This window comes from Dryas octopetala, chromosome 3 (assembly GCF_963921425.1).
Source record: "Dryas octopetala chromosome 3, drDryOcto1.1, whole genome shotgun sequence".
In the NCBI taxonomy this organism is placed as follows: Eukaryota; Viridiplantae; Streptophyta; class Magnoliopsida; order Rosales; family Rosaceae; genus Dryas; species Dryas octopetala.
Window position 1 is genome coordinate 10970186 of NC_141368.1, and position 14742 is coordinate 10984927.

Consider the following 14742-nt stretch of genomic DNA (forward strand, 5'->3'; position numbering starts at 1 on the left):
CTCTTCATGGCCTTGTTTAGAAAATGAAGTTGAAATTTCTAATGTAGTTAGCTTCAGGTGAGAGCAGTATTTTATTGTTCTAAAAACAATTCAAAGAAAAAATGTTTCCCCAAATGTTTGTTTGGGAAAGCTAAGTAGGAAGCGAATCCCCTAGCAATGAAGATGCACAGTCTGCACAATGTAGTTTGGAATAGTAGGGAGACAACATTTCTCCCCCTCAAGGCACAATGGCCCCAATTCTTCCTCGACTGTAATATTCTTTTCAAGATCAAAGATAATCTTTTCAAGCACAATGGCATTCTTGATCAAGTACATGGCAAGCTCGGTATCGATAACAGACCCAACGAACCCAGAAAGTCTCACCACCTTAAGGCACTGATTGTCTTGGACGTTGCCCTAGATTGGATTGCCATGTTAAGTGTTAACTGCACAAGGACAAACCAAAAGCATATCAATCTTCTTTCATTGACAAGTTACTTAAACATGTAGAGGTTTGTCTGGAAGCACACAATATGATAAATCTGTGTTTGTCCTTGAGCAAGGGAAGAGGGTAAAAAGAAAAAATTTGAATTGAACTGGACATAGTACAACCAATGTGGTATCACCAGAACGCACTACAACAAATTTGTGTATTTACTGACCCAAATTAATCAGAAATCAACAGAAAGCAAACATTCAGGCTAACTTGTCACATAGGTGAAAAGGGCGCATAAGACTCACCTATAAAAGATAATTCGAGTCGGTGAGGCGAAAGAAGTGAGCCACGTTCGGACTAGGTAGAGAGGAAGGAGCGGGAGCAGCGGTCGACATGGTGGAGAGAACCTAGGGTGCCGCAGGAGGAAGGGGGGGCGAAAAAAAAAAAAAAAAAAAACTAGGGCTCTGATACCATGTGAGTTTTGTGGAATTTGATGATCTTCTCATTAAACATAATAGTATTTATACACATACAAGTAAAGCCCAAAGGCCTAAGGCTCACGTAACCTATTTACAATAGGAGTTACAAATATAACTAATGTTATCTAACAGTTCTTACATTTCTAATTATACTTAAGAGAATACTACAGGGAAATGCTTACGAATGCACACTGGCATGCATAAAAAGTAGAAATTTTTAAACATGGAAATGCCTAAAATTAAGCTATAGTGCCAAACCTGTTTTTTTAACTGAAGTCCACATTGTCAACATTTGCAATGACGAACAAATATTAACTTACATGATTACAGGGTACAAAGTGTAGCCATATGGTTGATTAGTTACCATTTTTTTACACTAGCTAGGAGCTGACAATCACAATAGAAGTGCAAATGGCCAAACAAAAAATCACAATAGAAGTGCAGAATTGGCGTTGGGACAGGAAGAGAGGGAGTTGGAAGAGCCTAGGGACTAGGGAGGATTTCTATGGCCAGCTAGATCATTTAGACAACACAAGTCCTTAATAATTGGAAAATTGAACTATATGACCCACTTTCATAACCCCACTTTGAAATTGTTACTTTCATAACCCTTTCACTCTCTCACTCTTCCTCTCCTCTGCTGCAAAGAAGCCAAACCTGCAAAAACACACACAATGCCATATACCCAAACCCAAACCCACACCACCACCACCACCACCCAGCTATGACCAAACCCACCACTCACCTCCCCATCCCCAATGTCTTCTTCTTCCTCCTCCATTAGCTTCCATGACCTCTCCTCCGATGCCGACACCTGTCCCACCCCCCCACCATCATCACCCGACTGATCGACTCCGAATCCGACCACATGCCCCGCAGTCTACAAAAGATGTATCGAAAATGATTGGAAATGCTTTAATGATTACCTTAATTGGAGGAGTTATAAATTGATCATAACTAATTCGATCGTAACCAATATCATAAATAATTTGACCAATCACAATGTACCACCTTACCACAATTAACAGTTGTCAATTGCCTAAATATTAATTATCGTCAAGCCTTTACACCTTCATATGCATTGTATGTTGACACACTGTTGAGAGATAGTATGTGCACACCTTAAATTGATTCAACTCAACTTTTATTATTATTATTATTATTATTAATAATTGACGTCTATGAAATTTGAATTCATAATTTTCTTCTACAAAGTTAGAGTTGAATGTGTTAATGATCATTTAGTTTAGTAGAGACACGTGGTGTATCGTTTTTCGAATTAAGTATTGAATTCAAATCTCATAGACGCTGATGGTTAATAACAATAATATAATTGATTTAGATTTTATAAGATTTTACTGTTTTTTTTCGTATATATGTTGCCAATGACCACTTGCTCCACTGACATCTGTTTTTTCTTCGTGGGAGGATGTATGGAATTGATAAAAAGCAAAAAAAATTAGATTGGCAAGTAAAGTTTGTGGGTTCAACCCGATAACCCAAACCGAATTCAAAAATCTTTTACGGGTTGGGCTTAGCTTTGACCTCCAACCCGCTGGACTTGAGTCCCTAAAGCACAAGCAAAGCCCAAATCGCTATAAAGTAGATCCAGCCCATAATTTATTTGATGTGCGGGCTTTATAGTAGTATCTGTTGTGATCTTGTGAACACTGAAGTGCTGAGTCGCTCTCTCTTTCTTGCCCAACACTCCTCGTTAAAATCTCTCTCTCTTCTCAAGATTTTGGGATTTTCTTGTAAAATGTCGGAAGCGGAGGCGAAGAAAGCGTGGGTTGATCGGCTTTTCCACAAGAGCCGAAAGGTGAGGATAGAGGCCAACATCGAGTTGGCCGCCCTTTGCAACTCCATCACCGATCCCAAAGACCATCGTCTTCGTCGATTTGGTACGAGTGCACATTCAGTTTCCAATTCTGCATGAATGATTTAGCTTCGCATTTTGGTTGCTTGCAATTTTTTTGTTTGGTTGTTTTGGTAGGTCCATTGTTTAGTATTTTTCTGATGGATGGCAAGGTCACGGTGCGAGACAGTGCGCTTGATGCACTCATTGCTTATTTAGGAGCCGCCGATGCCACCGATGCCGGGAGATTTGCCAGTGAAATCTGCAATACCATTGTGGCGAAATGCCTCACTGGTATCCCAAAGAAGAAGGCTCAGCGAGCCCTTAAGCTTTGGGTTGAACTCGGTGAAGTGGATGCATTTTTGGTATGTTATGCCTTTTGGTTTGTTTGAATAGTAACATGCTGCATTGCTAGTTTAAGTCTCATGTTTCATATACTATGAGAGATTGCATCATTGCAAGTGAGTGCTGATATAATGTAGTATTAGTAGTCGTAGTAACATTATTATTTGGAGAAAGGAAGAGAGAGAGAGAGTGAAAGAGTCGTATTGGGTTGGAGCCGGTGTTCGGAAAATCAAGTCAGGCATCTATATACTGGAATCAGTCGGTTGTTTCTTTAGTGTCTAGAGCAAATGAAAACATGTGGGGTAAGGGTGAAGGAACTCGAAGATAGACATGTATGGAGGTTGTGTAGCTAAACAGTGAAGGATAATCATATTTTGCTTTGCTGTGATTTGATCAAGAATTTTCTTGGACCCTTACATAAGTTGTGGTTTATTGTAGGATTCCATGGAGATGGCCATAAAAGCCCAAGTTTCCAAAGCTGTTATCCCTGCAATTGATGTTATGTCTCAGGCCTTAAGGTTTTCCCATACAGATTTCTTTTGTGTAGCTATTTGACAATTTTTTTTCCATGCTTTATTTAACTGGTATATGTTATTACCTGCTGTAATAGTGAATTTGGCGCAACCATTGTTACTTCAAAAAGGATTCTGGAGATGCTTCCTGAACTATTTGACCATCAGGATAAAGATGTTCTAGCATCTTCCAAAAGACTTGTTCTTGAGCTTTGCCGTTGGATAGGAAAAGACCATGTAAAATCAATCTTGTTTGTAAAGATTACAGATACAATGGTATGATAAGTATTTTTGTATGTTGCGTGTAAATCTTTTACACTATTATGGGAAAAATAATAATTTTGTTTTCCTCTTTTTCCTTGAAGAAAGAAGAGTTGGAGGCTGAGCTTGCCAATGTTACAGGGACGGCCAGGCCATCTCGCAAAATCAGGTGAATCCCCGTTGTTAAATGTGTTAAAAACTGAAGTCAGCACACATCTCTGTGGCTATATCTTAAATTTGTTTTGTTTCTATTTATTAGATCCGAACAAGACAAGGAACTAGAAAGGGAAACTGTTTCTGAAGTTGTTGGGCATGGTCCTTCTAAGGAATCTACAGCTGATGGTATGTGATTGACTGTTGAGATTTTACGCTTTTTCTTTTTGGAAAATGATATTTCAGTAGATCTTTGCTGTGGTGGGAGAAAGGAAATTTACATGTTAGGCCTTTAGACATTGCGGTGCCATTATTTATTTTTATTTTTACACATTTTCTCATACTTATTCTGAGTGTATCTTGATTTTCAGCTCCTCAGGAGATAGATGATTATGAGCTCGTTGATCCTGTTGATATATTGACTCCTCTCAAGAAGTCTGGATTCTGGGAACTAGTGATCAGTGTTATCTCCCTATCCGGTTGTATATAGCCGTTTGAGTTATATATGTTGTCTTGCATGCTGCTTATTGCTGTTAATGTTGCCACTGTGTTCTAGAAATCTGAATCGTGGCCAGACAGAAGGTTGGCTGTTTCCAAGCTTACTGAGTTGGCTTCAACTAAAAGAATAGCCCCTGGTGACTTTGAAGAAATCTGTCAGATTTTAAAGATGGTATTTATTTATGTTTTGTTTTGTTTAATCAACTATTTCATCTTCCAACCTCAACTTTGTCCTTTGTCAATGCAATGTAATATCTTTTTCCCGCAGCAAGTTAGAAATGGGAGCATAACTGCTGCCCTTGAAGCGGTCCAAGCTATTGGAAATCTTGCCAAGGGTTTAAGAGCTCATTTTTCTGGGAGGTCACGTTTTCTATTGCCAGGTTTACTAGTAAGTTTGTTTACTTTTTCTGTAGGAAAGGAAGGAGCATATACTAATATAATTTGTTTCTGAGAATTGTATGACAAATTTTAAAATCTCAATTTTTCAACTGTAATATAATTTATTTTCACTGTGTGCTTAGTTTAGTATGTTTTAAAAGTATATTATCTACCCTGCCTACTAGAAGTTCTACAGTTCATTGTTTGACTATTTTTTGTTATATTTTTATAGGAAAGATTTAAAGAGCCAAATGAGAATGAGAAGCGTATTCTAGAACATCGGAAAAAGCCAACTATGAATTGAGGTGCTTACTCAAACTCTTCAAGTAATGCATACAGTTGGTTGCTTAAATCTTGTCGTCATTGTCGGAAGGCAGGTTTTATATTTTACCCAGTAACTTATGCATCATTTCACTGAGTAGTTTTTTATTTTTTATTTTGTATTGCCTGTTTCATTTAGCTTCTTGATATTGATTATTGTCTGAATTTTTTGTTCATGTGTGGACATAAACTCTTTCTGTTATGATTTGTACCTTACTATCAGTAGGCAGTGGTTGTGGTTAAAGCTTTGTGAATGCTTTTTATTGCAGATGTTAGGAGAGCAGTAAAACATGAAGTACCTCTTGTGCGTTCATCAACTTTGGACTGGGTGACTTTTTGTATTGAAACAAGTAACCACGCTGTTTTTCTAAAGTTACACAAGGATTATGTTCCTATCTTTATGGAGGTCAGTGCATCCTTGCCTAAATATCTGATATGTTTTTGTTTTTCACTTGCTTTTTATGCTGAGTTTTTTTTTTTTTTTTTTTTAATTTCTATTTGTAATTTTTTTGTCATGTGATTTTTATGTGCTCAATGCTGCCATATATGACACAACAGAAACAAGATTATGAAGTTGTCGATTTTGAGCATGAGGGTTGAAATTCTGTTCTGAATGTGATTTGGATTGTTCTTTTGAGGGGTTTGAATGATTTTGGAATTTAGATTGGTCAGTTTTTGAAGAGATTGTTCATCCAATCTAATAATTGTTGTTTTCTTATTTTACCATGTTGTGATTGGTCAATTTAATAATTGTTGTTACATGTTGTTTTCTAGTGCCTCAATGATCAAATTCATGCTGTAAGTGATGCAGCTTTTTCTGCTTTGGCAGCAATATCTAAGGTAGTTTAATTGTGGCTTATGTTTTGATTTTCTTTGCCACAAAAAAAAAAAAAAAAAAAAAAAAAAAAAAAAAAACTAACATAATAATTTTTCATTTTCTTGTGTTCTTTCCTTCAGGCAGTTGGTAATAATGGTATGAGGCCTTTGGAAGCATAACTAGCGGAGCCACATAGGGGGGACACAGGCCCCCCCCCACCTCTAATTAATTGATTTTTCTTTTTGATTTTTCTATTATTTTTGTTAATATAGTATGACATATATTTTCTAAATAATTATTTTTGGCATAAAATATGAAATAGTTTATTGTGTAGCATGTGTTAATCCAAGTGAATAATTATATATTTTTTTTCAATGGTAAAAGCTGATCTGTTTTGCTCATTTTATAAAAAAATGTTTACTCTTGTTGGAGATACTTGATGATTAATTACCTTAAGAACAAGTTAATTCTCTTAATTTTTTGTTTGTGAAAGTAATTCTAATTATGTAAAAATGATTTTTATTGTTGTGAATATCTGAAGAAAAACAATTGTGCATTCAAAATAATGAAGTAAGTTGTAAAAACATATAGTCATAGCTGTGCGGTTGGGCTTATTAGAAAACAAAAATGGGTAATTGTGTGTCATAGTGAAAGTCAGTGAAAGCCCATTATTAGAAAAGTGTGACATGACTATTTTACCTCTCAATTAGCAAAAGTTTTGGCTCCCAAACTTTTGCTATATGATCATTCTACCCCCAATATACTCTCATGCAACCCGTCCACCTCAAGGCCAGCTGGCGATTTCTCCAGTGACCCCCTCTCGTAACACCAACGACATGCCTGGCTCTAAGAGCAGGTTTTGGGAGAGGCGCCCCCTCTTAGTCCAAATTTTGGCTAGTGAGGGTAAGGTTAAGGGAGGCAATGGCAAAGACATGGTGGGGCCCTAGGGGCAGTGGCTTCAGCCGACCCCTATAGCCTTATTTGATTGTTAATGATATTGAAGATTTTTTGTTTTTAGAATATGTTGACTAGTTCAGCTACTATGAGGGACAAGTGAGGGACAACATATCCACAAGTGAGGGTTCAAATCCAACCCTTGGATGTGTTGTCCCTCACTTGTCCTTTATATTTTGTTCCTCATACTAGCCATTATGATATATTAACAATGAAGTTGATAAATATAGTACAAATTTGGAAAGATTTGTTTAATCTCAGATTGATCATTTTGAGGTCTCTTCTATCCATTCAAAAAATGTATATGAATTTAATAAACGTGACATATTGGTGCAGGGGGAGTAATTCATTGGTCCTTTCAACTGGGCTACACCCCAATGTGAAATTTTATAATTGCAATAGATTCATATGAGTTAGGCTAAAGGGGGGTCAATTGGCTCAATAAATTTTTCTACTTATCTTTAAGCATATAATCAATATTAATATTATATATGTTTTTATAGGTTGCTCTTACGAAATTTGGTGAAATTTTTTTAAAATCTAAAAATATTATTTTTTTAAATAAAACTATTAAAAGTGTGTTACAAAATAGATGTATATAATTAATAAAGATGAACAAATAAATTTGGATGTGAACTATGTCATATCAATTATATGTGCTAATTAATAAGTCCACAAAATTGTGCAATATTTTTGAACACTTTAAATGTGATTTTGTAAAGAACAAAGAGTGATCGGTAATAACTTTTACATGATAAGTTGGTCATAATAAACTTATTTTTCTAACTTATGATAATCAAATATAAATTTGTGTCTCAATGAGCTACCATAAAAATTACCAATGTAAGTGCTTTCAAAAAACACTATCAATGTAAAGAAAATTTTATCAAGTTGATATGAATAAGCTATCTACTTAAGATATTGGAAGAAATTAAAAGAAACTATGAGAAGCATCACTGAAGAAATTTAATGCTGTCAGAAAGAGGAAGCTTCATGAAACGATTTTGGGTCATTTGGTTTGAACACCAACCAAGTATTTCCCTTTCTTAATGTAACTAAATTCGTATGGATTTTGGACGATGTTCCTGCCATAATAACTTCAAACAATCAAACACACTCAACACACTCCTCACTAATTCATTTAACCATTTCATGAACTATATCCGTCGATCATTCATCAAAAGATAAAGTCCAAGCCAACAAAGATATAATATCATATTACTGCTCTCATTGAAGAAATTTATATCCTCAACTTCAACTTCATTTTCCTAACAAGGCCATGAAAAAGCTAGGCAGGAAAAAAAATAAATTGTAGGAATGATACTCCTTATAATATTGATAGAACTAACTGATATCTAGGGTTCTCACTCCAACACTGAAATAGAATAGGAAAGAAATATATGTAAGTAGATATATTACTTTCTAGAAATAAGATAGAAATCAACTAAGAATCGCCAGTACACATTTAAAAAAACAGAAAGTAAATCATGAAACTAAAACACTGGAATAGGAGGAAACTAGTTTTTAGGCTATAATAAAAAATTTGTACGGGATGTTTATGGTACTAGAATCAGAACAAGAAGGCTGATATAAAGGAAAGCAAGCAACATTGGCCAAATTTTCAGAGAGTATAGGAAAAGAACCCTATTTGACCTAGTTGAATAATTATTTTGATTATGGTGCTGGTATTCTAAAAAATTATTAGAATTAGGTAATTAATCCTTATTTTTTTATTTTTTTATTAGATGCTCATATTTAAGAAGATCATATTCAATTACATCTTCTATAATCTTTGGCATGAATTTGGGAGCATATTATATGAGAATTTCTTATAAACGAATACGTTGAAGTGCATGAATTTGTTTTCTTAATCCACTTGAGTGGCTAAAACAATTGTGTGTTGGATGCGGGGCATGATTCTGTCATTTTGGAGTCGGATGTCACCTCCTAATAGAAGAAACGAAGGGGGGTTTGGGCTTTGTTTTCAACAGCTAGGTGTGTCTATGTTCATTATTCTTATAATTTTGTTGCTCACAATGTGGCTCAATTTGCGCTATCGTGCTCTAAATGTATGTCTTCAGTTGGTGAGGTTCCATCATAATTGTAGTCTCATTTTCAGGCTGATTTGTAACCTCTTTTTTTTTGTGAAAAGATCTGTAACCTCTTTGAGTTTCAAATTTTCAATATATACACTATGTTTCAACAAAAAAAAAAAATTAAAGAATAAAATATTGAGTATGAAACATAGAGCAAAATTTTAGGGAAAATTGATCAAATAACCCTTTTTAATGCCCAAAAAACATTTATAACCCTCCTCTCCCAAAACAAACTTTTATAACCCTTTTCCTTGTGAAAGGACAATTATACCTTCATATACATACCAAAATTCAAATTTTTTTTCACATTTGCTCCTTCTCCCCTTCTCCCCTTCTCTCCTTTCCACCTCTGTCTCTCCTTCTCTCTGCACCACCAGCGGCACTGCCGCCGGGCCAACTAGCCAGCTCGCCTACGACGGTGCCTTCTTTCCTTCTCTCTCCCCCTGCCGGCAGCACCGCCAGCTAGCCACCTCCTCACCTCCTCACCTCCGATGACTTGTTCACGTTGCATATTCGATGACTGAATCTTCTATGTGCATTTATTTAAGAAGTTAAATGAAAGCTTCCTTGTGAGCATACGATGTGAGACTACTCTTTGAATGCAAATAGAGAGCTTTCTTTTATTTTGAATAAAAGCCCATTAACTGTCAATTGGCCTTTTAGCGGCTCTGTAAGCCATGTCTATACGGGCCTGCCAAATAAGAATAAAATTGGGTTGGGTTTTTCAAGAGAAGTGAAGGAAAGCATGCGAAATGTGAGTGCTCTCATTCACATTCCGCAATATAACGCTCCCTCACATTCTGTAACTTACATTTCAATTTAGAGAAATTATTATTTCTATTACTACTGAAGAAAAGGTAGTGCCTACTACAAGAGGATACACTTTGTCAACTAATAGACATGGATAATTATGGCTAAAAAACTGAGAAAAAAAAAACATCTAAATTTTTTCTCACACTAGTAACTTCATGTTTAACCGATTCAACTCATTTTTATAACACACAGATTATGTCTGAGCAAGTTATTAGTTTTTAATTATGGCCTGTGAAACTTTTATATCTCATTCGTCGCTGGTAGTAGACATTACGAGCATAAATTTGTTGTTCTTGCTAAACGAGGTTGGAATAGATGCTGAGGCACCCCAAAAGGAAAACACTAACAAGTAAAACATTGTTTGGGGGGCAAAAAGTAAACCACTAATTGGAAGTCCTAACATGAGTCTTGACTATATATGTGGTTTGTCAAAAAAGAAAAAAAAAAGAAAAAAAAAAAAGAAAGAAAAGGATACATGAAGAGACATATATATAGATAACTTAGGCCACAAAAAGGAAAAGCAAAGAGATGGGTTTAGCAAATAAAAGTGCCTAAACTAAAATAAATTGATAAAAAGGAGGGGTTTTAATGGACAGCAAGAAGGTAAGGGAGAATCAGCAGCCCTTTTGAAGTTGATGGAGATTAGAGTGCCACTTTATGCTAGAGGATAACACCACCACCTTCTTTTGTGCAAAACCCATATGGTATTAAAATAGACAAAAAGTAGAAAGCAGAGCTTCCACAAAGAATATTAAAGCCAACGTTAATTCCATCATGATTACTATCCTCCATATCTTTAAAGAAACCAAAGAGATCTCTCCATCCCTTTAACCTGTATACACGATTAATATTATCATTTCATCAATAACAGATTCATGATGTAATAGAAAAATGTTATGTTGTCAGATAGTCTGAAATGTTACTTTATTGAACTGTCAATCTAAATAATTAATTATGTGAACTCTCGCATGTTAATTTATAATATCAAATTGACAGTTTGGTGAGTAACATACCACATATCTTGACAAAAGAACATTATTGGATATATACATATATAATGTAATTACTAGGAGTGGAGGGAGGATACCCATGGTTTTTCTGCAAACTGAGAGAAGAACAATAAGAATGGCTAGACCTGCTACTACCCCAACAATAATGGCCACTGTCTTTCCCACTTCGTCTTCGTTAGAGGAATCTATACAAACACAAAAAGCAAAAGTGAGGGGAATTAGTACTATATATATGATCTGCATGATACACAAAGATTTGATGGGAGACTATGCAAGGTTGCCATCACCACCATATAAGAGTGCTTAATTCCAAGCTAGCTAGCTAGTACTTTTTTTATTTCTTATCTTTTCTTTTTGTTAATATAATCAAAAGTTTTCAAATTAGGAACAAGTATATCTATTGTGATGAGAAGTTTACAGTCACTGTTATTTCATTCAACCAAATTTGAATGTTAACCACTGAATTTTGATTGTGGTAGTTAAGAATTTTCATGGTTAATGACGACTAAATGATCAAAGATCTCTCTCATATATGTTTGCTAAAAAGTTGCATGCCTGTTTCCAGAATAAAGCTTACTTTTTTCTTGTGGAGGCTTGTAATTTTAGTGGTTAAGAGCATTTATTTCTACATTTAAGGTTCTGAATTCAAATCATCTTTTTTCTGATATTTTGTTTTCATTACAAAACCAAAGAGAATGAGGGAATTCGAACTTTAACATTGAATATAGAGGTATAGAGGTAAATACAATCGATCTCTATAGTTTACCTTCTTCTATCTTACAAAATGGATATGAGCTTTAAGGGGAATCATTAATGCACTTATTCGAATATAACATTGCGCCAACATTTTGAAACAATGGAGTGTGGAATCAATGGACTTCACCTACTTGAATACTAAATAATTGAGCAACACCTTTTGATCAATCCATCAAACAATATTAGCCAAGTAACCAAGCATGACTAACAAAAGGAATAGGGAAATATTCTTTTTGATCAAAAGAAAAATATTCTTAAGTACTGTAGAATTTCTCAAAGAATGGAGGTTCTTAAAAGCAAGAAGCTAAAGTACTACTACCCCTCAATGCTTTGGTCTTTACTTTATTGACCTTGGGTTTAATGAATTTTACTCTTTTCTCTTTCAAGAATTAAAGTGGTCAATATGTTATTTTAATTGAACAGAATTTGTCTCCCCTAGAACTATCGATCTTACTTTTGCAAATATAGGTAACAAAGTTATCTTTTAATAGTTTTAAACAAGAAAGAGATTTCCATAGACATCTCAACCATTTATATCTGATTTAACAATTAATTAAACAACAAATCTTTACTTAAAGACATTATTAGAGAAGAATTCTTTCTTTCTATGACAAAATGAATGGCCTTCATTTATGATAAAGTACTAGTAGACCCAAAAAATAAGTTTTTGCTTTGTGTTAATTAATACACTATAGTTCTTCTTTTACTATTACTAGTATGAGACATTCTCGTTCTGCATTAGAAAATTTTTGAGAGCAGACGAAATTAAGATGAGTATGAATTGCTAACCTGAGACATCATAGTAGCCAGAGGCCCAGTACCTGGCATAACACTGCCCCAAGAACACATCAACCGCAGCTGCAGACCCACACAAACTCTTCAACTTCCCCACAGCATCAGCAATGCAAGCAGAGCAGTCGTTTGGGCTCAAATCCCCCAAACACTGCGCAAACCCTTCAACCAAACCAGAGCTACTGACCCTGAAACCACTGGTCCCTTGCAAGTCAGCAAGCACATCATCTCTGCGCCTAAAGAACTCAACATCCTCATTCACACTCTTACTGCATTTCTTGTACCTCAGACCTGTATCAAGCCTTCCCAAGAAATCAACATGCTCATATCTTATAAGGCAACCCTGCAGCTGCAGGGAGGCCCCATAAGAGTAGGGACAGACCAGAGAGATTTGGTTCACAGCGCTCTCTATGCATTTTGAGCAGTCAAAAGGCTTCAGGTCTCCTCTGCACTGGTAGAGACCATAAATAGTGCCTTCTGGGGTTGTGGATGATGAGGTTCCATTTCCAAGAGCAAAGCTGTTGTAAGAGACTTGAGCTGATGAGCTGACAACTGATGTGAGGAAGGTGTTGAGGTTGGCTTCAAAGGGTGAGTTTGGTTGGTACTTTTCTTGAGAGCAGCCTGCATAGATGAAGATATGGGCTTTGATTGGGTAGCCATGGCTACTAATTAGTGAACAAAAGACAAAGAAAAGAGAAGAGATTCTCAGGGCTAAGATTGTTTTGTGGGTAGAGTGTAACTGAAGGCTGCTCATGACCATTTTTTTTTTGTTCTGTTTCTCCTGTTTTTTCAATGCGGTATCACTTTGCTTAGTTTGTTTTGTTTTTGTTTTGTGGCTTGGTGGTGGTGGTGGTGATGGGGTGTGAGACTGTGAGAGTGAGAGATTAGATGCTTTTTGGTCGTTTCTTGAATTCTCATGTGGACCCTTTGCTATTAAGAAAAAGGCCCGGCCATTCGCATTTGTTGTTCATGGGCCTACCGGTGTGTTTGTTCATAGTAATAGCATCTGCCTAAGAATTCCACTTTGTCCTAGAATAGATGGTCGTAAAGATGAGCATGCAGACAGCTTTTGATACTGGTCAATGGTCATGCCCTTGAGAGTTAAGATGGCTTTATATCCTTTGTATTGCATCAGACTACCAGTTGCCTTTGTAAATGCCATGACCAGGTGGTTCTTTTTCCTATAGATATTTTGAAATTTCAAAAAATTAAAAATTAAAAATTAAAAATTAAAAGGCTCATCCTACTAAAAAAATTGGTGGACTTAATTAAATTTGGAGTTTTAAATAGAATTACATTTTACATAATGAAATTGAATTAATTCCTTCTAGTTTACATGCATTTACATCTAAACAAACACCCATAATGAATGCACAAATATGCCAAATAGGGTCCAAAGTTTCCTGAGCCTACTGAGCTTACAAGTTACACCTCCACTCTTGCAACTAATCGGAGTGAGCTTGAGTTATACAAACAGGGAAGATTTCAATCTTTCTGATGTTGATGTGAGTAATGATATGGGGACTCGTGTGGCCATTGTTGGACCAAATGGAGCTGGGAAGTCCACTCTGCTCAACCTTGTTGCTGGTGATTTGGCTCCTACAAAGGGTGAAGTGGGGAGGAGTCAGAAATTGAGGATAGGTAATATTCACAGCACTTTGTGGACCTCTTGACAATGGAGGAGAACCTGGTTCAGTACCTTCTTCGCCTTCATCCGGACCAAGAGGGACTCAGCAAGCAGGAGGCCTTTGGTTTTGGATGAGCCCACAAACCACTTGGATATGCAAAGCAAATGTTGAATCTGATGTTAAATTTAGATATCGGTTTTTCTTGGTGACCACATTGAACATTTGGACACATTTTAATGGCTTGAAAGGCAAGATAATGTCAAGTGGCCATGAGATATGTTTTGTGTATGCATGTGCTGAGCAAATGTTTTGTGGCTGATCAAATCTAGTTCTCCATTTCTGATATTTCAACAGGGAACATGCTTAAATCAGTTGAGCAAAACTTCCTCCGTTGCCTCCAAGAAATTAATGATGTCAAATGGATACACATAGAGAATCAAGTCACCCAAGATTAAAAAGTTAATTTGGAGCCTTGAAGAAGCCAGTTGAATTCAAAAGTCTTACCAATTTTAAATTACTTTGTTGGTATTTATTGCAACATGGAATAGTACATCCTGTAATTGATGTCAATTGGAAATCAGTTAGCACTTAGCAGTGTTCTCATCCAATGTCTAAAAGACCTCATTGCTACTTGTCTCTTACTTGCCTTTGTGATATGA

At 35.9% G+C, this 14742-nt stretch overlaps 2 protein-coding genes across 3 annotated transcripts; one reads left to right on the forward strand and one right to left on the reverse strand.

The window, feature by feature from the left end:
• The first annotated feature begins 2653 nt into the window (after positions 1–2653).
• Positions 2654–5623, forward strand: LOC147290828 (protein MOR1-like). Its single transcript, XM_086235836.1, has 11 exons — positions 2654–2795; positions 2888–3114; positions 3533–3612; positions 3705–3882; positions 3972–4036; positions 4127–4209; positions 4392–4474; positions 4577–4690; positions 4787–4906; positions 5129–5269; positions 5487–5623. The coding sequence occupies exons 1-10, from the start codon at positions 2654–2656 to the stop codon at positions 5198–5200; spliced, it is 1164 nt and encodes a 387-aa protein (XP_086091962.1). The 3' UTR covers positions 5201–5269; positions 5487–5623.
• A 4787-nt stretch (positions 5624–10410) lies between these two features.
• PDLP8 (plasmodesmata-located protein 8) lies at positions 10411–13296 on the reverse strand. Of its 2 annotated transcripts, XR_015121188.1 has the most exons (4): positions 12453–13296; positions 11674–11820; positions 10985–11092; positions 10411–10729 (listed from the first exon to the last, which is right to left on the reverse strand). XR_015121188.1 is itself a non-coding variant. In XM_086236773.1 (3 exons), exons 1-3 carry the CDS (start codon positions 13213–13215, stop codon positions 10725–10727), a joined length of 876 nt encoding a protein of 291 aa, XP_086092899.1. In that variant the 5' UTR covers positions 13216–13296; the 3' UTR covers positions 10411–10724. The 2 variants fall into 2 exon arrangements, 1 of the variants encoding a protein (XP_086092899.1); XM_086236773.1 differs by lacking the exon at positions 11674–11820.
• Positions 13297–14742: the final 1446 nt, after the last annotated feature.

Bases quoted from the DNA above. Each gene is read 5' to 3' on its own strand.
- LOC147290828 (XM_086235836.1), top strand. From the start codon at position 2,654: ATGTCGGAAGCGGAGGCGAAGAAAGCGTGGGTTGATCGGCTTTTCCAC. The intron at 2,796-2,887 runs GTACGAGTGCAC...TTGTTTTGGTAG, and splicing joins CCATCGTCTTCGTCGATTTG to GTCCATTGTTTAGTATTTTT. The intron at 4,475-4,576 runs GTGATCAGTGTT...ACTGTGTTCTAG, and splicing joins AGTCTGGATTCTGGGAACTA to AAATCTGAATCGTGGCCAGA.
- PDLP8 (XM_086236773.1), bottom strand. From the start codon at position 13,215: ATGGTCATGAGCAGCCTTCAGTTACACTCTACCCACAAAACAATCTTA. The intron at 11,093-12,452 runs GTTAGCAATTCA...GTGTTTGTATAG, and splicing joins TGGCTACTATGATGTCTCAG to ATTCCTCTAACGAAGACGAA.